The sequence below is a fragment of the Nesoenas mayeri genome (assembly GCF_963082525.1).
Source record: "Nesoenas mayeri genome assembly, chromosome: 2".
Lineage (NCBI taxonomy): Eukaryota > Metazoa > Chordata > Aves > Columbiformes > Columbidae > Nesoenas > Nesoenas mayeri.
In genome coordinates this window covers 148,357,393-148,380,105 of record NC_137543.1, presented here as the reverse complement: position 1 = coordinate 148,380,105, position 22,713 = coordinate 148,357,393, and the positions used below count along the sequence as shown (strand labels likewise).

Genomic DNA, 22,713 nt, shown 5'->3' with positions numbered 1-22,713 from the left:
AATCGGGAAAACGGATCCAGACTTACTTCCCTGAAAAGCAGACTTATTGAAAGAGAGGGTTAAACTGTGTCTTAGACAAAGGACAACAAAAATATCACAAAACCACATGGTTCATTTTGAAAACTCAGTTGCTCTACTAACGTTTGTAGAATCAATAAACTCGTGTAAACTCATGGAAACGCTTTGCCTGCACACAGTCAACCCTTCCACCGAGTTTCACCACTGAAGTAGGAACCGTCTCTGAATAACACCTTACAGAACTAATTTAAAACCGTTTTCTAAATGATCAGAATAATGACAGTAAGTCAGACTTGTTGACGCATTTTATTGTGAGATGGGGAGTCTGGTAAAAAACTAGAAAATGACCATGATGTAACAAGGAACTTAAAAATGAAGTTTCGGATTTGTAACATACATACATGAATATAGGAACAAATTGGCACAAAAATGTTAAACATTGTTCCCAACACTGTTTATAAGATTATTCTATTTTGGCTTACTAAGGAAATGAGAGTTTTATGGTTAGACTAATCTCTTAATAAAACTGCAGAGCATCATGCTATTAGTCACACAGTGAATTTCAAAATTTAAGAGCTTTATATTAAAAATTGGGTAAAGGTAAAATGAATTGATTGCAATTGTAAAATTAATACATTCCCATTTTAATTCTTCTGTTCTACAGTCCAAGGCAAGTATAAATGTTAACATAACACTGTTAAATCAAATCTCAATGCAAGAGAACCGATTGCATCTCTACTTTAAATCTTATCAACTTTCCAAATTTTCATACTAAAATATATTATTGTATTAATACAAACTACAGTATTATACACTACACTGTGTAATAAATAAAGAAATATAAAAATAAGACACATAAATATAAAAGTTTTCTAAAACTAAAAAGGTACATATGTCAGTAAGAAGGGTATTAATACTGCCAGGTTTGAAGACATACAGTACAAAATGTTGCACAGATCTATAAACTAAAAGAAATAAAATAATACTGATAGGTAAAAATCAGCTAACATTGTTAATAAATGGGGTCCATAATAACTAACATTTGAAAATACTTATGAGCCAAATAACATGTCATGTATGTGTCTGAAATTAAAGTAAACCAATAAAGCAGATTAGAAAATTTCCCTTGTAATTATTGTAGAGAAATTCTGCAAGTCAGGTATTAACCCAAAATACCACCAAATAATTAAATAATGAAATATACCAGTGTTCTTACTTCTCTGATGGCTGAGTGTTTTTTCCCCATGATTAGTTTGGAAGTTTGATACAAATCAACAAATGCTAGTTATTGTAGGCCACGCATTGGATAAAGGCTGCTCAGAGCCTTTACAATACTGATAAATGGCACTTACAGCACACAGGTCTTGCATAAGGCCAAAGGAGATACAAAGCTTCATATCATATCCTTCATATCGTTACTACATACTCAAAACACAAATACAAACACTGATTTTGACGACTTTGCTGTCCTTACCAGTATTAACACTGTTAGTCCCTGCAATCAGAACTCAACGACAATCTTTTCAACTACATTTTTCATCACATGAGTAAGAAACTTCAGTTCTTCTATCACCTGCTTTCTTAAGGCTAACAATACACTTTAAATGAGAATATGCTCTACTACAACATCTAAAGTCATAAACCGCTACCTTCTAGGTTGAATTTACAAAGGTAGCCAAGCACTGTTCGCAACTGCATTACAGGTTTCTGCAAAAGGGAATTTTGTAGTGCAGAAGTTCTCACATTTTAAAACATAAGAAAATACTGAAGTGGATTTAGGAAACGTTTTACCATTAAAAAAAAAAATCATATAAATCTCTCCCAATTGTACAGCTTAAAAATTAATCAACTTAAGAATGAAAATTAATACTGATAAAACAAATGATGCCAGATGCTTGTCTAATAAATCAGGTTTCCTACAACCTGTTGAATCTTTGCTTCCAGAGTCACTGTATTTTTCTAATCTGCTTCATGTTATAAACTTGTTCCTAACTTTGAAAACTGTGTGAAAAATTACTAAGTTTGAGGTTCAGGCACACCTGGATTGCTTTTTTTTTTTTTTCTTTTTTTTTTATATATATATTTTTTTACACAGTAGTGAACAGAAATCACAGTATGCAGGCTACTGCGTTTCCATGAAAAGCATGTATAATATAGAACGAACTTCATTACCAACTCTTTTCCTTATAGAAAAAACTATCATTTAAGCTTTATTTGTTTTTTTCTTCTGACACCTGCCCATTATTCTGTATAACTTCTGGTTCTGCATTGCTTGCTTGATTTACAACTTCATCATTCTTGTTACCTTCAGTTTTCCCTTCTACTTCTTCTTCTTCTTCATCACCCTCTACTTCTTGTAGTTTTCTACATTCCTTTTCTTCCTGAAGTCCTTCTACCTCCTTTTCTTCCTCCTCCTCTTCCTCCTTTTCGCTGTCTTCCTCTTCTTCCCTGGTGAGACTCTCCCTCTCATCCGAGTCGATCTGCGATGGAGATGCCCTGGCACCAGCGTGCTCATTGCCGAGGGCCTCCTGGCCCGTCTCCTCCTGCTCGGTGCCGTCACGCTCTTCTGCCTCTCTTTTGCAATAGGAGTAGCGATGATTCATGTGTTGAGAGTAAGATCCCGAGTGTGAAAACCGCTTTCCGCATTTGTCACATTGGTAGGGTTTTTCCCCAGAATGCAGTCGCATGTGTTCGATCAAATGGTGTTTGTGTTTAAAAGCTTTTTTACAGATTCCACACTCATGAGGTCTTTTACCTACAAAATAAAGAACAAACAATTGGACACCTCGTAGCTGAAGTTTTAAAAATGTATACTGTTGTTTTCATCGCAAAATACATGTCACCAACAAATAAGAACATTGTTTAATGAGATGTTCTACTCCACACTCTGAACACAGAATGAAAAACAGATTCTCAGATGTAACTTTTACCACCAAAAAAGTGCTAATCTAGTATATTAGAAAAGGAAACAATTTCTTGCATTAAGCATTATTTTTACTCAAAACCATTTTAATTTTCTGTATCAATGGCAATTTAAAATCAGCTAAGCTTTTATGTTGGTTTTTGTGTATTAAGTCCTTCCATGTTACAGGTAAAAGGAAAACCATTCTAAAATCTAGGTTGGCACAGGTAAGTGCCTCAAGTACAAAATTTGCTGACTACGTGTATATTAACAAGAATAAAACCTTGCTTTGTTTCACTTTGTTCTCTTTTTGCTCTGTTTTCTATCTTTTTACTTAGTTGCCTTGCTTTTAGCATTTCTTATAAACACAGCATGAGCTTAGTAATGTCATTTGGATTTCAACACTCAATGTTGTTACGCAAAAGAACTTTGCATGGTCTTAGCCCAGACATAAAAGAAAGAGACAGTAAGACAGCAGTTTTCTGGTCACACTCTCCAGAAGATCAACACCTCCGTGTCATCTTGTGCCACACAAACAGCGAGGTGGGTGCTGGTCTCTTCTCCCAGTAACAAGTGATAGGATGAGAGGAAATGGCCTCACGTTGCACCAAGGGAGGTTTAGATTGGATTTTAGGAAAAATTTCTTCACCAAAAGGGTTGTCAGGCATTGGAAGAGGCTGCCCAGGGAAGTGGTGGAGTCACCATCCCTGGAGGTGTTTAAAAGATGTGTAGATGAGGCTCTTAGGGACATGGTTTAGTGGAGGAGTTGGCAGTGCTAAGTTAGTGGTTGGACTCACTGATCTTAATGGTCTTTTCCAACCAAAACAGTTCTATGATTCTATGATTCTGAACACTGCACTTAAGAGCAGAATGGAAAGAACAATTGTGATATGAAAAAGAGAAGTTAAAAGTCTCCGGAGAGGAAAGGTATGAAAATAGATAGTCTTAAGAAATACAACCTGAGAAACTTGATCAAGTTGTAAAGACAAAGGGGAATTTTTAATATTTTTAATTCTACTTGTGAGATGAAATTAAAACATTAATATGCAGAATAAATAACAAAACAATTTTAAATGCCTTTTTTTAAAGACATCACAGAAGAAATAGGAGACCAAGGGTTATTTAAAAAAAAAAAAAGACACCAGAACTGGAGTCAAAATGAACACCTATGAGAAATTAAAAATAAATATTGAAGCCAAAACAGAGTTCTTTTGGGCTTAGATTCCATGTCTAATGAATGGTTGTTAACTTCAGATAATTACAAATGTGGCTGAATTTGAAAATCCTTCATGTCTTTCATGTAAGGCATCATTTACATACATGATCCTTTTTTCTTAAATTATAATTTTGATTTTTAATTTTTCTTCATTTATAGCCAGGCAAGGTAAATTAGAAGTAATACATTCTTGATTACAGGCTATGGCCAAGAAACTCCCTTTTTTGTATTCAGGGTTTAGGATTACTGTGCTTGCGTACACTTTCCAAGAACTGGATTCCAGTTGAGATGATCAGTTACACGCCACCAATGAAAGAATGATTTGAAACTGCTTTTCCTAGTACATACCTGTGTGTTCATACTTATGTCTCAATAACGAGCTACTCTTCTGGAATATTTTGTCACATAAATCACATGCATACATCCCATTTTCTGTCTTTCTCATCTTTTTCTTTGGGGGTGTTGAATCAGAATCATTTTGATCTTCTACATTCGATACTCCTTCTGAGCTAGTGTCTTGCCTTTCATCCTTAAGAAAAATTACAAAAAAGGTTGAGTTCAATTAAAAAAAACAACACTGATGCAGCACACAATTTATGAAACGTAAGCTGAAGCTGCACTGTTATTTTCATTCCGTTTTGTAAACAGCCAAACAAAATTGCTTAGACTTACATAGTGAAAAAACCCCTCTTTTGCTGCATTACTCTGCTTTGCAGTCCCTGCCACTAGATAGATGCAGAATTCTCACTGGGACTGACTTTAATCACATCCAAATGTGACTGTTGGCCAGGTTTAAGCTACACTGACACATCATGCTTTAGGGCCCATAAAATAAATGCAATGTTAGGAAGGAAAAGAACATTACAGATCTATGAAGTACCTCAGTAAGTTGGAAGAGAAAATTCAATATCGAAGTGCATTTTTCAACCAATGTTTGTCACTCACATTTTGCTACCTCATGGATTTCATGGACATGATGATTATTTTTTAATGAAGTTTTCACAAAAAGATATTCAAGTTATCATTTGACTTTGCGTATTTGATTACACTCTTCCTCATAAAACTACCACAATTCCTATTTTACTGCAAATTTGGGAGCCTTCAAATGTTTAATTAATAAAAAGTTTAAAAAATATCATAACTGTTGCCTATCTCTAAGCACTTCAAGCCCTGTAGCTCACCTGTAAAGAAGCACAATATTTTCTACTGATATCAGCATATCACTACACACAGAATTAATTTCATCATAGAATATCAAAACTGAATATAAAAATGTATGCCAACCACCTCAAAAGTTGTCTGTCTCAAACTTTAACATATAAGCAACCACGTAATTCTTCAAGGCTCCTCAGTTTGTCTATACAGAATCCTGTATAAAGTGCTGAACAGCCAATTTCTAAGACTTAATTAGAAACGCCAAGTCTTTGCAGGAGTCACTTGTCTGTTCTGCTCTGTCCCTACCTCAACCCGCACAGGTATTTCTCAGCAAGACTGACTTCCATAGATCACATCTGGATGCACCCAGGGAGGAATGGGGCAGGATACAGGAACAGCAGATGAAGGTAAATACCTGCCCGACTTTCAACTGAGAATATATGTGAATTTAGTTTAAAGTGTTATCACGGTGTAGGATGAATTCAGCTACTCTGATGAGTCAAGAAAGCAGAACAGCGTGAGGGGAGTAACCAGAAGTGTTAAATAGTTTATATTCTGGATGTGGAGAAAGAGGAGATAAGGAGCCAGCAAGAAACACTAGCCATGGCCTTACTTTGCTTTATGTTCAGAAGAATTAAACTCCCTTTAAAATACTGAGGACTAATGTCCTAGAAGACATTTATGAATGATGGAATACGGTGAAGAACCGACTTATCTGTGCACAGAACTCTATAGTTCATGTCAGCCTGTACTCCAGCTGCTGAAGTTGCTAGCTTTGCTGAGGTCTTAACAGTAACATTTATTACACAATAACAATCAAGCCAAAAAAACCTGAGAGCTTATATTTACATTTAATTTAATTTATCTTGACAGTTTCCAGCTAGTTCAGCACAGATACAGAACAAATACGTCACACACAACATACAGGACTACAGGGACCGCAGTACCTGATTTCCATTGGCTTGGGTCTGGTTTTTTGGTGGTGTTTCTTGAACTGCAGGACTAACTGTAGTAGAGTATGTATAAGCCACCTGTGGAATCAAAATGGTTTGCTTATTGGCAGCAAGAGCTCTCAAGCATGGAACACTGTTCTGGTCAGCAATGGCAACAATTGTAGGTAACTGGGCAGTGACTGCAGGTATAGCAATATTTATGGGATTGGCACTTGGTGGGATTACATTTACAATAGGATCAGAGTCTGTAACACTGTTGTCCTTTTGTGGTTCTTTTTTTGCACAAGTTAAGTTCAAAGGTTCTTCCTGGACAGAATAAACACTGTTCTGGTAAACACTAGTTATGGTAGATCTTTCCAATAGCTCTCCATGTTGCTTTGGTAGTGAAAGGTCAAGAGGTTCAATTTGTGGCTCTTCTTGTACACCCTCTGCTGTGTACGTATAACCCTGTGAATTTCTTGATGAAGAAAGGTTTAGTGGCGATGGGGATGGCGTGCTACTGCGTGAACCATTCAGAGTGGATCCCTCTGGTAAAGTCTGAGATTTTGTTGCATTGACAGGATTTTGTAAATTATCTGTGCTGCTCTGGGGTTCAGCCACATTTGTAGTTGCTGCTTGATCATCATTGTTTGTGGGACTGCTTGATTTAACTGGTTCGGGAGAAGACGGTCCAGAAGACTGCACAGAAATTTGTCCAGCTTGCATTTTTTCAAACCACTTTTTTACCACATCGAGTGGTAGGTTCACTGAATCAGCTATTTTTGAAAGCTCTTCTGCGCTCGGTTGTGCATTTAATGCATAATATGCTTTTAGGAGCGATAAAAGGTTCTTTAAAGGTGGCTGACCAGGAGATAAGTTGTTCTCCCCAGTTTCTGATGGGACAGGAGAGTTGGGCTTCTCAGCTTCTGTTCCACTGGGCTGAGGAAGCTGAGGAGGATTTTTCGTTTCATAGTGCTTTAATTCTTGAAGTGCATTAAGATCCCCTGGACAGTCATCACAAAGGAGACAAGTGCTATCATTGGTCTCTCCTTCACAGTTCTTATCTTTCTCAGACTTCACTGTAAGATCTTCTGGTGTTTTTTCGTTTTTGCAACTATTTGGAGGAACAGAGTTTTCTTTCTTTAGATTTTGTGGAACAACCTGAAGCTGACTTGGCTGCTCCAAGCTGTAGTTGATGATAATTTTGGTTGTCCCATCTTGGTCAACCAAAGGAAGACTGATAGCTGAAATGAGGGAATGGCCAGCTTGTTGTATAGATGCATTGCTGATTGTTTCTTGTTCTTTGGACGCAAGATTAGCATGATTGTTTTCCAATACTTGCCTTATTACATTACCATCCACTGCCACTTTAAGTACATTTTGAATGTCACTTAAGTTGATGCTTATGGGAGACACCAGACCTACTGTTGGTAGAACAACAGCTTGCACCACACCCTGAGGAGAACTGGTTGCCTGCAATGGGCTACCACCACTAAAAACCCCATTCTGCAAAGGGGTCGAACAATTAATTCCTGAAGCAACCACTATGGGCTTGAATTCATAATCCACAGGTTCAGTTTTAATTTGGTTAACAGGAAGTTGCTCTTGCAAGGGTTTATTTTCTATCTTTTGTCGTATCTGTGGTCTTGCTGGGCTACCTGGTGATGCAGAAAGGGAAGGGGAGGAGCACTGAGACGTCTTGAGCCCTGATCGGGCCCGACCATTCACGGGCATCAAACCAATACACTTCTTACTGCTTATGTGTGAACTGTATGAACCAGAATGGGAAAAACGTTTCTTGCAGTTCGGGCACTCATATGGCTTCTCTCCTAAAGATTTAAAAAAAAAAAAGAGAGAGAGAAAGAGAAGAAAAAAGGCATATGCAACAGTATACTAGGTTACAGTGTAACTTCATCAAGCAATAGTAACTAGAAAGGACTACACTCAAATAATCCTAGGGAAAAGAAAATCTTACGCAGTGAACTGAACAGTAAAGAGTAATTATAACATCTATAGCTCTGATCCTAGGGTCCTTTAATAAGTTTGTGATCTAGTAGTAGATGTAGGATGGAGCCCACATGATCATGATCCAGTATTTACCAGTAATTGTCTATGTATTACATGAACGAGTCTATATGATATTGGCAGATTTCATTAAACTCCATTCAAGTAGTAGCACTGCTAACTTTAGAAGCTGCATAAACCACTTCAGAATGGAAAAAAAAATACAATTAACCAAAGAAAAAATACAAATGCCATAAATGCAAGTCATAATTATATAAGGAGCTAGGCACATTTTACTGTGGCAAACTCAAATACAACATATCCATATCTGCCTACAATATTTACCAGATGAATAAAAACAGGCAAAGTTTAAGTAAAGGGAAATGAGACACATGCAGAAGATAGATTTAAATTTGCCTTCAGAGATGAATGTCAGGTTACATTGTCAGGAAGATACACACAACTATGTGATTGTTAGACCCATAGTCAGAGTCAGCTTTTCAGGGGATCTGTACTACACAGGGAAAGGAAAATCTGAAATAGCTGGCTTGCTTCAGATGGAAAAGTACATTGACTGAAGCTTTCTCACGCACAGGCACAGTGCCACTACCCTATGGAAATGAAATGAAGTCTGCTGAGGGAGGACTTCTACGTGAGGTTCTCTTAATTGCTATTATCATAGCTGAGCAGCTGTTAAGAAAGGCAAAGATCACCTAAACCTTGTTTTCAGATTTCCGTCAATGGGTAAATTTGAGTTAAAGACAGAAATTGAAAATCTCTTCTGAGTGACCACATCTTACTTATTATCATAATTTAATATATAATATTATATATTATCTTTCTTGAAAATTGATACTTTTCTTAGAAATGGAAACTTTTGTGATAGTATATCAATATTCCAGATCTGTGTCCTGAGGCCATTTTAATATGATATTTTAATAACGTCACATCCACAGACAGTAGGAAGCATAGTTGTTATGTCCCAACTATTATAAATCAAAATTTCCTAGCAAGGCTCCCAACATGCTGGTTGCAAACACTGAGGGAAAAAACAAACAGGTAAGTGAAGAAGGGCCAGAAGGATGCCCCATTTCTTCTGCCACAAGTGAAGTTTTCCTGAGCTGTCAGAGCTTAATCTGCAACTGTAAATCCTCTTGAGTTATCCTGCGTGTTTCCCGCACACTGCCAAAGGCTGCAGTAAGTGCTTACGCAGTCCCAGGGGAAGAAAAACACCAGTGTTCTAAGCTTAGAGTTACAAGACTGATTTCACATCAAAGTTATAAAGAGTAGAAATGGCAACATTAGTACATAATTCAACACTCGATTTATTTACCACTGTGGATTCGTAGGTGCTCCTTTAGGTGATGTTTGTATTTAAAAGCTTTTCCACATTCAGTGCACTTGAATTTCCGATTACCGCTGGACTGCGTCACATGTCTCTGTAAGAAAGAATTCGTAATTATTGCATAGGACAGCATGTTGGAAAAGCCTCTTGTATTTTCACATTGTAACAGTGAAAATGAGATACAAAACTAAAAAGAATCAATCAGAATTTTAAGAGACTGAAGGTGGTATGCGTTATGCATGAAAAAGAAACAAATTAGAAGTCAGGTTAAAACTGAGCCATATGTATCTTCTGAATAAATCTAGTACAGTAAAAAAGGAAAAAAAAAAACACCAAACCAAAATGTATTTGCCCCTTGTCCTAAGTCAGATGAAGCTTGCACTGACATGTGATGTGAGTAAGAAGTTCCAGGATGCACACTAATTCTACTTGTGAAAGAAAAAAAAACCCAAGAAAAACCCCAAGCCCATCACCCACAGAATATGTAACGCAGGACAGAGAAACATTAAAGCATATAAAAGCCTGTTTATTAAAGTTTAATCAGTTGACTTGATTTTTCCATTTACATGCTTCCAGCGCTTACTGTTGGCCTTGGATTCCTCTATGTAATGATGCCAAAAGGATTGCTCAAGAGAAGATGGCTCAGTGACAACAAAGGCACTCTCAGTCACAATTAATTCTCAAAATAAATGCAAAAAACTAAATTAAAATACATAACAATATGGAGGGATTCCCCAAGTAGACAACATCAAACCTCTTCTCTATGTGCATTGAAGCTGTGTTGTTATTTTTGTTATATTTTGCCTTGTGAGAACATTTATTGTTAAACTCAAAGTTGAATTTAGCTTTATTGTTATACTACTATAAAAAAAAAAACAAAAGGTAAGAAAGGTGTGTTAACATATGTGGTATATATGTCATATATATAAGATAAATAATTTAATTATAAATTGTATATATCTATGAATGTGTATTTTTAAAGCAAAAAATTACATACATTTTTGAAGTTGAAGCAGCTTAATTACCAACATGAAATGGAGGAATTAGAAGTTTCTATATTCAAACAAATTGTTTATTTAAAAAAGCAGAGCTCCTTTTTAAATACAGCTCACTTTGCAAAAAGAAACTCTACCACCATTTGGATGCAGCTGGACATTTTTGGTAACTGGGGCAAGTATTTCCATAAATCCATTAATAGAGCTATTCATGTTCTCTGGGGGCGCAGTATTGCGGATGGGCAGAGGTGTGTTCCCCGCCCAGGGTGAAGCGCAGTGGGGAGCCCGGCACCTCATCCTGCTGTGCCGCGGCTGGCGATGCTGGAGCCGGCGCTCACCCAGCGCTGAGGACGTTCCCCCAGCGCGGACACGGCAGCTGGGGCTGAGATCCGCGCTGGAGAAGTGGGGATGGATCAAAAGGCAGGATGATGTTCCTGCTCTGATCTGTGCCTTTAGACCTGGTGAACCCACAGCTGTGCAGTTTGGTGGATGAAAGTCGGAGCGCTCTGCTATGAGATAGGCTGTCCAAATTATCAGCCCCCTCTGTTCTACATCCTGTCCTCCTTTATACGATGCAGACACTAACAGAAGCCGAATTGAAACAAGATAATCTAAATTGCTTCTAAGTACTCTAATTCGACAGTTCCCTTGGGATAAGCGTTTGGTTAAGCTGCAGTTTTCACCTCTCGCAGATCCTGCTCCCACCCTCCTGGGGTGGGCTCCTTCCCGCCTCCTCCGGACTCCGCAGCGAGGCCTCCGCTCTGACTTATCCTCATTAGCACTTGACCCTTACTGCCGGGTTTGTCAGCTGTCTTTTGCTAGTCCAAACAGCTTTTCAGTTTTGTTTAACTAAGTCCCTTGAAGATGATGTTCTAGGTGATTGTGCCTGACTCACTGCATTTCACTTTAATGATCCAACTTCACTGAGTCTAGAGGACCGTGTCAGGATTTACTTAAGCCTGCAGAGAATCAGTTACTACTGTTTGACTTGAGATTATACCAGTTAAAGGATCTCAGCACATATACAGCTACTGCAGATGCTGGACTACATAAATATTCATACTAAATATTAGTGCATGTATTCAATCTGTCAGAAATGTTTCTGCTCAAGTCTTTAAAATTCAATGTTCTGCTTCCAAGCCATGGACGCCCACATTTCTTGTATCAATTTTTTAATGAGATTTCCTGCTTTCCTGGTCATAGCTACAAGCTGCTTTGAACTTTCTGTTAGGCAGTGTTTCCATCTATTATACTTTGCCTTGTTTTCTTATATTTTTAATGCTTTATTCAGCTTTCTTGCTGTCTGTTCTATACATTTTTTTTTTCAATAAATCTGGGACATCCTCACAGTTACTCTCCAGGATCTTCTTTAAAACTAACTGACGAATCATAACTCTTCTCTAAAGTACCATCTTTTACACACTTCCACCTTAGATTCAAACAGTTTTCCCCCTTTCAGTAGTGTTAAATCCACTTTGTGTGCCTCTGACATGTAAATGTATTTCTTAATGCACTGGATGTAACTCCTGTTTTCTGATAATTAAAGAATTAACTGAAGCATTCAAAGAATCTCCTCTGAGTTCCTTTAAGGACTGAAAGAAGAAACATCAGCATTATGGTCTGTAACTAGCCACCAATACGTCCCTGCACCAAATATTTACAGTGCTTTGGACCACAGTTTACTGTTTTCATGCTAGAGAACTAAAACTAATTCAAGGGAATCCTCAAAAATTATTTGGAAAACAGGAATTACAGGTACATCAGGATTTTTTCCACAGACGGTTTGACCACAGCCTTCAAGAACTGCTATTTCTCAGTGGCGTCCACAGCAATAGGAAATTTTAACAGACTACTTATGTGTGCTCTGTAAGTTGACGAGAAGAAAAATACATATAAGAAGGCCTTATTCATACTTTAATAACTTTTTTGGCGCTTCACAGGTGAAAGCAGACGATACAAAGGCAGCCAGGGGAGCCATGAGAGACGGCAGGGACAGGAGACGCAGGAGAAGAGCAGCGATGGCTCTTGGTCTCTGCTGGAGCAGAAGGAGCCACAGTTTGACATAATTTCCCCTTCCTCGGAGGGAGGCACAGTGCGCACATACATCTTCCGCTGCCCTTACTACACTAGTCATTATCTTTGCTCATTTGTGACATGCTGAACACTAACCAGCTAACAAAGTTCTCCAAATAATGAGACATTAAGTTTGGAAGATGCAGCTGTTCAAGATCCACAACCAGGAGGTCTATGCTTTACTTCGGAAAAAACCTGATTTTCCATTACACCAATGATGTAATCATTTACATGCACATGAAGCCAGTTTTGAAGACACCACAACTCTGTAGACATGACAACTTTGTGACAGTAACATAAACAAATACACCTTTAAAATTTACCAAATATCTGAACTACTGTAGTTTTGATCCTGGCTATGGCTCTGGAGGAAAAAAACATTCTTAAATGGGTGTAGTATTGACTTCCAGATACTGCATAGGAACAACATTAATCAAATACAACTGTGCCTTCAAAAGTATAAGCCAATTAAAACCTATAAGCAGGAATACAATTTCAGTTTCCCTTTATAGTAATTCTTCTGAGATTATTTACTTACATAGTACTTTTTCTCTTTTCATTCAAACTTCATGCAAATATGGGAAAGGCTTCTAGCCCTTCCAACTACGTTATTCTCTGCTTTTAGGCTTCTAGTTGGAAAAACTGAAAATAAATGTAGTAGCTCACAAAAAAAGGTTAAACAAAAAGCATTCATAGATTATATAGTTCGAAACATAAGCAGTATGGAAGATTTAAAGTCAAAGCCAAGCCAATAAGAGGGCAAGACAGGAATTAATTGTTCATGGGAAATATGTTTGAATAAACAAGAACTGCCACCTCAGAATATGCTGGCGAGGTTGTTCCAAACCCTGTGAGACAGCAAAATCCTTGCAGCAGGATGGCTCACACTTGTAACAATTTTTCCTATTTAATTTACCCATGAACGTAAACACTCAGGTATATAAACCTATAGTAGATTTTTGAAGCCTGTTGAATTCTTAGTGAAGAACAGAGGTTAAAAGGCAATGTTTAAAAAAGCATCTCCTTTACTTTGTGTTACAGCCTTTCAGCTTAATGAAAGTTCTGTTGGTTTAGGGCTGCAAGAAATATTGAAGTGCCTTTCCCTTTACATTCTTGTCATTATTTACTGCTTTGCACCCCTCTGTGCTGCTTTTTTTTCTCTCTCTGAAAAGTATCAACTTTTTTACTTTGTCCTCAGATGGGAACACCTCCAAGCCCCTCTCTCTCTAACCTGGTGGTGGAAAATTTGTATATTTTTTTCTTAGATAATTCCTGACTGTTTCACTGAGTTTCAGTTGGTTCCTGAGCCCCAGAGTGTCTCTGATAAGCTATGGAAGCATGTAATTGGGAATGGATGACAGGACATTATGGGGATAAAAGAAAGAAAGAAAAAGAGTGAAAGCAGAACAGAATCTCAGGACCTTCAGTAGTGACGAGATGGCTAACTCATGGAACACATTTCAAGGAACCATGCACTCATGAACCATGGAAAACAAGCTCAGAGTACCTTTAGCTCTATCTATTGCATCACTTAGTATTGAAACATTTTATTTTACGCACAAGTTATTTGAACATTTTCCAATAGCATGGATTGCATTTAAAAACTGCATCTCACAGTTCCAGCAAATGAATCAACACAATGGTTTGGTTTTTAAGGGCAAAAATGGGTACAGTAAATTTTGAATTAGCCAAAGAGGATTTATGAGAGAAAAATCTACGTGTTTCTCTAGAGACCTATGATTAGATTTGAGTAATAATTTTTATGTAATATTAGCCAACGAACAGAAAAATAACCCCTATAAATGCAATAAAGCACTTTGGAAAACTAAAATTTACACTCAACCATACTGCCTAGATGAATGAAAACACAGGAATTCAGATCTCACTCTTTGACAGCTATGGAAAAATTCTGACTTGTCAGCAAGTTTAAGTCCATGCCCCAGGACTGGGACTTCAGCATGTAGATAATCTCATGTGAACAACTCACTTGCTTTGTACATTTTTGCTCATAATAAATCACAGCTTGTTACAACGGACAATAAATCCTTAATCCAAACGCCACTTACTTGATCTCTTCCTGATTTGTGTGATGTCATGTGGCGGTCGAGCTGCGTTCTGTACGCAAACGTGTAACTGCACAAGGAGCAACTAAAGTTATCTTCATTTTTTTCATGGCGATATTTAATGTGTTCCTTCAGAGAGGTAAAACGCTTGTACCCTCGATCACAATACGGGCAAGCAAGCAGTTGGGAAAATGCATCGGGTGTTCCTACACAGAAGAGACAATACACCATGTTTAAATAAATGTGTGCTCCAAACTTATTAACATCAACAAACATGCTTTACATTTACATATATTACTGTAAGAAAACATGCAGACGCTAGAAGCTCCATTTGTTTTAGAAAAGGAATAATGATAATTTTTTTTTCCACAGGTATTACCGTTACTAACAATAGTATGGTACAGTTGCCTCAGTGTACACTGGAGACAGTCAGCACAATATGATCACCCAAGATCTCATCTCTCACAGTGAGTCTGTTGGACTGCTCAAAATACCACTAGGGCTTTTACATATATTTCTGTTTAAAAAGGGGTCTGAAAATTGTGAGACGTGGTTTAAGATTTAGTCATCTTGTAGATCTGGTTTGCTCAATCACAGGCTATCCTCAAATGCTCTTCATCAATTTAAGTCTGTCACTGAAACATTTAATGGCCATCCTATTTTCAGATCCTAAGGAATAAACAGTCTTTGCGAGCTACAGAGAGTATTTTTTCTTTCCCTTTATGTAGCACGGAATGGTAAGTGAAAAGAGAATTGAAAATAAATTATTAGAAACATGGTTAATAATTTTTATACCTGGACCTGTTGGAGAGGGTCCAGAGGAGGCCACCAAGATGATCAGAGGGCTGGAACAGCTCTGCTGTGAGGACAGGCCGAGAGAGTTGGGGTGGTTCAGCCTGGAGAAGAGAAGGCTCCAGGGAGACCTTATGGTGGCCTTTCAGGACTTAAAGGGGGCTTATAAGAAAGATGGGGACAGACTTTTTAATAGGGCTTGCAGCGATAAGACAAGGAGTGATGGTTTTGAACTAAAAGAGTGGAGATTCAGACTAGATATAAGAAAGAAATTTTTTACAATGAGGGTGGTGAAACACTGGCCCACGTTGTCCAGAGAGGTGGTAGATGCCCCATCCCTGGAGACATTCAGGGCCAGGCTGGACAGGGCTCTGAGCAACCTGATCTAGTTGAAGATGTCCCTGCTCATTGCAGGAGGGTTGGACTAGATGAGCTTTGAAGGTCCCTTCCAACCCAAACCATTCTATGATTCTGTGATACACGGATATGTACCTGTTAGCAGGACGTACTGTCATCAGGACAGAAAGGAGAGAGGACACAGTGTCTGAGTGACAGGAATGAGATCAAATGTGAAGCCATTAATATGATTCTGATGTGATCAATGGAATCTATTCTGCTGGATTTCATGAAGTTATTTCTACCTGATTTCACTTTATGCTGTACTGATACAGAAACTGAATATTTCACAAATCCATTTCTGAGAAGTCACCATTTCTGAAGAAGTGAAAAAAAATTTATAGATTGATAAAAGTATGTTCAAATAAATGCAGAGTTTGCTGTATTTCATCAAACTATCAATTTATAAGGTGTGATATCCTTCAGTGACAATACTACTCTTCCATGCTTCAAGGGAAATGGGAAGAAAATTTTGCAAGGATGTACCGACGCACTGTGCTGAGTGAGAACAGTAGAGGAAGGTGGAAGGTCTTTACTCTTAATCATTTTATGCTCCGAAGCATGAGGGGCAAATTTGTACATGTTGTCATTTTAAGTTACAGAAATATAAGCATCATTAATGCTCACAAAATTAACCAGTACTTTAGAAAGTACTTCTGAATTATTTATCTTCATGACCTCCTCCAGCAGTTAACACCATAGATTGATTATATGCTCCATACAGTAGCAATTCATTCTCTTGTGTGGAATTCACTGACTTTATTTGTACTGAACATGCCATTGATCTTGCAATAGTGAAGAAGGAAGAGTCAGACTCATTTTCATTATTACTAAAAGTCAACACCTTCTCTGTCATGTAGGTTCTTTTACACTCGTTATGGTAACAGACAAGGTAACGCTCATGTTGCGCTGGTTTTCCTGTTCTATCCAGTTCTGCTTTTCCTGGATTAGCTGGGCTGTCCAAAAATGAACCTGTCCCCACACATATAGACATAGTATGCTTCCCTTCACTTCTCATTTTTCCACCTACAATTCAGTTCACCTGACATAAAGAATACTCCATCTCAGCACAAATGCAACTCAGTGGACATGTCACAGGCGCATTAACTTAAATTCTGTTTCCATTGGAGTAAATAGAGAAATGGCTATGGTTTCCCCAAATCGATAAAGACTCCAGCTCTCTGTCACTTCTGTTGTCCAGTCCCCCAGTTTGGAAGCATGTATCTGTACCTAATACCACTGTATTTTTTGGCATTTTCTATCCCAGGTGACTAAAGCACTGAACATTATTGTTCAGCATTGTGATTTTCAGAATACTTCCCTGTGAACTTGCTGGGCTAAGTTCAATTTAAATTATTCATACAAATGTGTATTTTTAATGATTACATGGAAGTCATATTTCAAGCCTGTAAAACTAACTTGACAATCTATGCCACTGCAACTACCGATTAAAACCTTAAATTAATTAAACTGTAATTTCTAAGGTGCTACTGTTGAGCATGTATCATGCTTGAATTTTGCAAAACTTGTAAATGAGAAAATATTAGTAATTCAGGTCCTCTTTCTGTATATAAATAGGCATGTACAGAGTTTTAATTTCTCAAATATTTTAATTTACTTTCTTTTTTCTTTCTAAAATCTCTAATAAAGAAAAATCTCTGAAACAGCAGAACAAAATTGTTAACATCCTCCTTTCTTTGGTCACCGTTAGACTCCAGCACAGTAACAGAGCTACCTGGGCATGTTTTGTTGAATTATGTACATTTTTTTTAGTGACTGGAAGACAACAACTTTAACTTTTATGTAGGATGTGACTTTGTTTTGTAAATCTTAAATGCTTCAATAAAGGAACACAATCTGGTTGAAAATGCACTTTTCCCAGGTTATGAAAGCTGAATGCTTCAGAAAGCACAGAATGCAAAAACAATCTGAATGGGTTTTGCCTTCAGATACTTCATGATAAGGATGCCTTCGATGTTTCATGATGAAGAAATGAAGACAAAGTATGACTTCTCACTCTAAAGAACCTTTCTAATTTCATTATGAAACAATACTTTCAAAGTGTATTTGAAAGCCAAATAGTAATTCTTAATGGGCTTTCGTTACAAATAATAACAACGTGTCATTAGGTTCTTTCCGATAAACGTTTTTGTATAAACAATGTTTCTTTTTTCTCCACTGCCGTCTTTTCACGAAAAAAGCCCTAAACCTGTCATAGACTGGCTACCTAATAAAAGAACTTCTATCTATTATGTTATTTTGAGGGTTTAACTTATAATTAAAAAAAATTGTGTTATAACTCCCCCTACATTATTCTTATGTAAAACTACACTCTCTTCCTTCAGTGTCATTATAAGTAATAAATGTTTGTTCTGTTCTTTTGTATAATGGCAGTGAATGAATTTACGAGAGCTTGAATTCTTGTTTCTAGTTACTGGATGTTACTATTTAGGTACCCACTTAACTGAATCCCAGGGTGTGTTTTGTTCCACAAAATCAACTAACGGTGTTTTTTCCATGATGATCCCGTTCTCTTCTAATTATTTAATTAGGATTTCTTTTTTTCCCAAAGCTACACAGGTATGCATTGTTGTCTTCTAACACACAACAGAACTTTTGGGTCAAGTAGTTAGCACAATGTATTTGGTAAGAACTGAACTGGTGGCATACTTACCATTTTCATCCTGACCACTTGCTTCTGGCGTGCCTTGTCTCTGGTCCTCCTCAGGTGCTTCAGGGTAGATAACAGCTGTATCTTCTTGTTGCAGGAATTCTTCAACATTAGGGTCATGGTTTTGTTCATTTTCTGCATCAGAATCACATTCATCTTCTTTTACTACGAGTGAAAAACAAGATACAAGATAGGAAACAAAGAGTTGAAAAAGAACACAAATGGGATTCAGTAATTCACATTTTCAAATCGCTCTCTATCCAAGGATTTCAAAACTTTTCAAAAAAACTTGTATAGGTCAAGCCCTTTAAGAGGCAGGAATATGCCAAGTTTTAAAACTGAGAAGTAGTGGCATAATGACATTTAAAAACTTGACTAAAACCACAGTTTGCTTCTTCAACTCAGTGTATTTTAGATTTAGCTGCTCCTCTCAACTTGCCTAAAAATCTTAAATGCAGTATTAATTATGATTTAGCCATTGTAGTTTGAAGGCCAGCTTACAGTGTTGGCTCCTATGTTTGCAAAAGTAAGTCAGTTGCCTTCAAAACATATTTTAAAGTGTTATTTAAGACCTGTTCATCAGTGCAAGCTCAGAAGATATTTAAACCCTGAATAACAGCCTGGTTGGCTGAAATGCAGCAAACTTGGAGTGACTTGTTCTTCAGGGCTGGAAACGGCTATCAAAAAGGTTTCAAATCTAGCTAACATCCTTCAACATTTTCCACTTTAAAACTTAAAGAACAATCAATTAAAAACTGTATTTCAAAGTTAGCAAATAATTAATTAAATATTTCACTTAAAGTTTGTATGATAAATATTTGCTACCAAGTATTTGCCTAAATACATTGCTGATAGAATTTACTTATAACATGGTGGAAAATTTTCTGAGAGCTCTGCCTGTGGCACACTAACCCATGACAGATCTTCTCTGCTATTAATAATATGAGCTATATTTTTAATAGGAAGGAGAAGTTTTATGATTCGTATCTCAGTGTGAAGTCACATATTCAATTTACAATTTGACATAGTCTTTTTATGACATAAGACAGTGTTTCTCATATATAGACTGTAATTTAACACATAATGTAGTTCTTTGTACTTATTTGGGGAGACTTGACCTTAAAGCCACTGAAATGAATGCATGTAGCTACACTCTTAACATATCTCTGTTTGGGTTTTTGTTTGTTGGCTTGCTTTTATTAATAAGGCTTACACCAATAGTATCTAACCATTTAGTGTTCAGGGCATTGAAAAATTACACAAAAATATTTTAGAAAGTTGGATGGGCTATATGTTAATTTTTCTTCTCAACCAAAGAAATAACAAAATAAAGCATCATGTGTTTTGGTTTGATTTTGAAACAGAAGATACACATTTTATTTGGCCTTTTCTATAATCGGTACAGAGAAGCTGATAATAAGATAGAGTATTAAGTTTATTTTGTAATATTCATTATTAGTTTAAAACACTATCTATTGACCTGTACTTGTATTTTATACAAGCATGTATAAGATCAGTGCTATTCTTTGTTTTGCTCTCGCTCCTAAGTCCTCGTGCGAGGGGACTGCTCAGTGTTACTGGGCATCTCCACCACCAGGCCCAGGGTGTCCGAATGGAACCCACACTGTTCGTCTTCAGCTAGAATAGTGTTCACAGTTTAAAACCCCTAGCACAGAATAGCAAAGCAGTCTGTAAAGAGAGGTGGGAGAACTTCAAAGGTTTCAGGATGCTCCCTAGCCAAAATTCAATAGCACTTTATGAATAAGGAACTCAACAAAGAAATACCTGTACATCCAACTTCATCTGCCTGAGCTTCAGGCCCCAGGATTTCCTTTGTTTCTTTTCCAGCTGAAATAGTACATTTCACAAAAAGAATATTTATAATCAAAACAAAACAAGCCACACACACAACGACAACTTAATATATTTGAGTTGTTTCTTCAGTCATTTTTTCAATTTCTGTATTGTTTAGAACTGCATTTAAACACAATGTTCTTTCAAAAATATGAATTACACATTATTTCTGCAGGGTGTAACCAGCTGAACCACAAAGATCTTCCCCGGTTAAAGAAACAAAATCCTAAAAGGACACAACACTAAACACAAACTATTATTTGAAGAAAGGCAAAACAGGGACAGTGTGTTTCTCCAGCAAATATGGATTCAGCTATTTAAATAACCCTATCTATAAATGCAGCTGAAACACAAGAATAGTATTTGTGGAAGCCAGAATATCATAAAACAAATACATTTACATGATTTTTCTCCAGTTAGCAGTTTTTGGAAACGATTGATGATTTGCTGGTAATGTCTGCAAACAGCTACCTAATGTGTCTTCTTTCTTGTAAACTGTCTAGAAACCACCTAGAGGCTGCCACTGCTTAAGCAAACAAGGTTTTTAAACACATGCTGCCCACTTCAGATAAACCGTGCACTACAAAACCACTTCCCATGTCAATTACAAACCCCAGTATGAGTTTGCAGGTACCAGATGTCCGCAGAACTAAGCTCACGGATCCCACCTGCCTGCAAAGCTCCACCAGCTCCTGCTGAGCTGCAGCATTCCAGGATGCTGCATGGAAGTTTTAACTCACTATAGGTTGTTGGTTCAAATAAATACACGGCCCTAGTTGCTTCTAATTCACACTCCTTGGGTAGCCTGGGCTGGGAAGTTCCTATTGGAACGGCCACCGCTGCCATTTCTGTCAGTACCCAGCTTATGGCAGGAGAGCACAGGAAAGCTTTGTTGGTTGTTTTGCTCCTTTATCAGTAGTACGTACACTAATACATGTGAAATCAAAGCATTATTTCATACTTTTATTAAGGAAAGCTTAGATGCTTCAGAGCTGCACTGCAGAAAAAGACTCTTGCATGGCACAGGGGGTTAGACTGCACAGCTGTTCCAATGTGAAATGGCAACGGTTATACTTCTATTTCCCTTACCTCACTCTACTTCAGTAAGGGGAAAAAGCCTTTGGTTTGACAAGTCAAATCCCCAGAACTTTCCAGCTTTTAAACTACAGAAGAAGCCAATTTCTCCTTTATATGGAAGACGATAAATTCTTGGTGAACTTAAAGTTCTCAGTTAATACCAGGTTCCTCAAAGGAAAAGATTGTTAATTCTATCTACTTTGATAAAATCCCACAGACCAATAATATCTGCACATAGTCACAAACAAGAAATACGCTTTAAAGGAAACGTAACTCTTAGATCTTACTTTAATTTTAATTGTCATCTAAAAAAAACCCCAAACAGTTTGCATTTTATTGGTCAATGGGGGGCTTAGAACTAATTATATTTTTGACTCATGATACTACAGACTTGGTTCAGAGTTTGTAAGACAGACGATTGCATGCAATGCAAATTTAATACCAAAATTTAATTGCTTAAAACCAATTGTGATGCAAACCCACTATTTTTCTTTAAAATGGCTTTGTGGTTTTTCTCCATTATGAAATAGGCTCTGTGGAAGAGAGGAAATATCAGTAAGTTATTACTCATAGAAATTTAAATGACAGTGTCTCTAGCAAATTCCATTGGCTTCAGTACAAATAAAAGCTATGCTTCTCAAGGGAGTGTCAAGGAATTTATGGCATAACAGATTAACCTCAGTGAAGTTAAAACTCTCTCAATTCTAATAATCACAACCTCTGTTTGGTACCATCTCTTCCCAATATCTAAAAGTGGAGTATCAGACAGGGAGGAGCCCTTATCCACATGGGATGACCTTCCTTAATGCTGTAGGAGTAATAATTTGAAAAATGTTAAGTAGAACTCCATCTTTATAGCTATGTATGGTCCACACAGGAAGACAACTTTACAATTATGCCCTCAAAACCCCCATTACCATGGTGAAAATACAGCTGCTGGGAAGCAACAGAAAGGGATGTGATGATGGAGGAACAGATCTTAGGACACTGTTCCACCAAGCAGAACTCACAGCTCCAAATTCCAGAAGAAATCTGAGCTACCTGCTGAATGACCGCTTAAATACAAGTCTCCACGAATAGCATCTAGGGTATGAATATCTATCTTGGCATTGCATTTGGACATAGCAGATAATTGTAGAACATGTTCTTGGACTACTGTATGTCATCGTCACTTATGAGCAGCTGCTTAGAGATACGCTGGGACTTCCAAGGGTTAAACA

The 22,713-nt window shown here is 37.3% G+C and overlaps 1 protein-coding gene across 1 annotated transcript in view; it reads right to left on the bottom strand.

The window, feature by feature from the left end:
* Nucleotides 1–322: 322 nt before the first annotated feature.
* ZEB1 (zinc finger E-box binding homeobox 1) overlaps nucleotides 323–22,713 on the bottom strand; it is a 123,467-nt gene continuing 101,076 nt past the window's right edge. The window contains exons 3-9 of the mRNA XM_080338661.1: nucleotides 20,348–20,410; nucleotides 18,566–18,727; nucleotides 14,707–14,909; nucleotides 9,561–9,666; nucleotides 6,239–8,052; nucleotides 4,485–4,665; nucleotides 323–2,773 (exon numbers count right to left, since the gene is read on the bottom strand). Coding sequence (XP_080194787.1) covers nucleotides 2,229–2,773; nucleotides 4,485–4,665; nucleotides 6,239–8,052; nucleotides 9,561–9,666; nucleotides 14,707–14,909; nucleotides 18,566–18,727; nucleotides 20,348–20,410 — 3,074 coding nt within the window. The 3' untranslated portion in view covers nucleotides 323–2,228. The remainder of the gene's footprint in view (nucleotides 2,774–4,484; nucleotides 4,666–6,238; nucleotides 8,053–9,560; nucleotides 9,667–14,706; nucleotides 14,910–18,565; nucleotides 18,728–20,347; nucleotides 20,411–22,713) is intronic.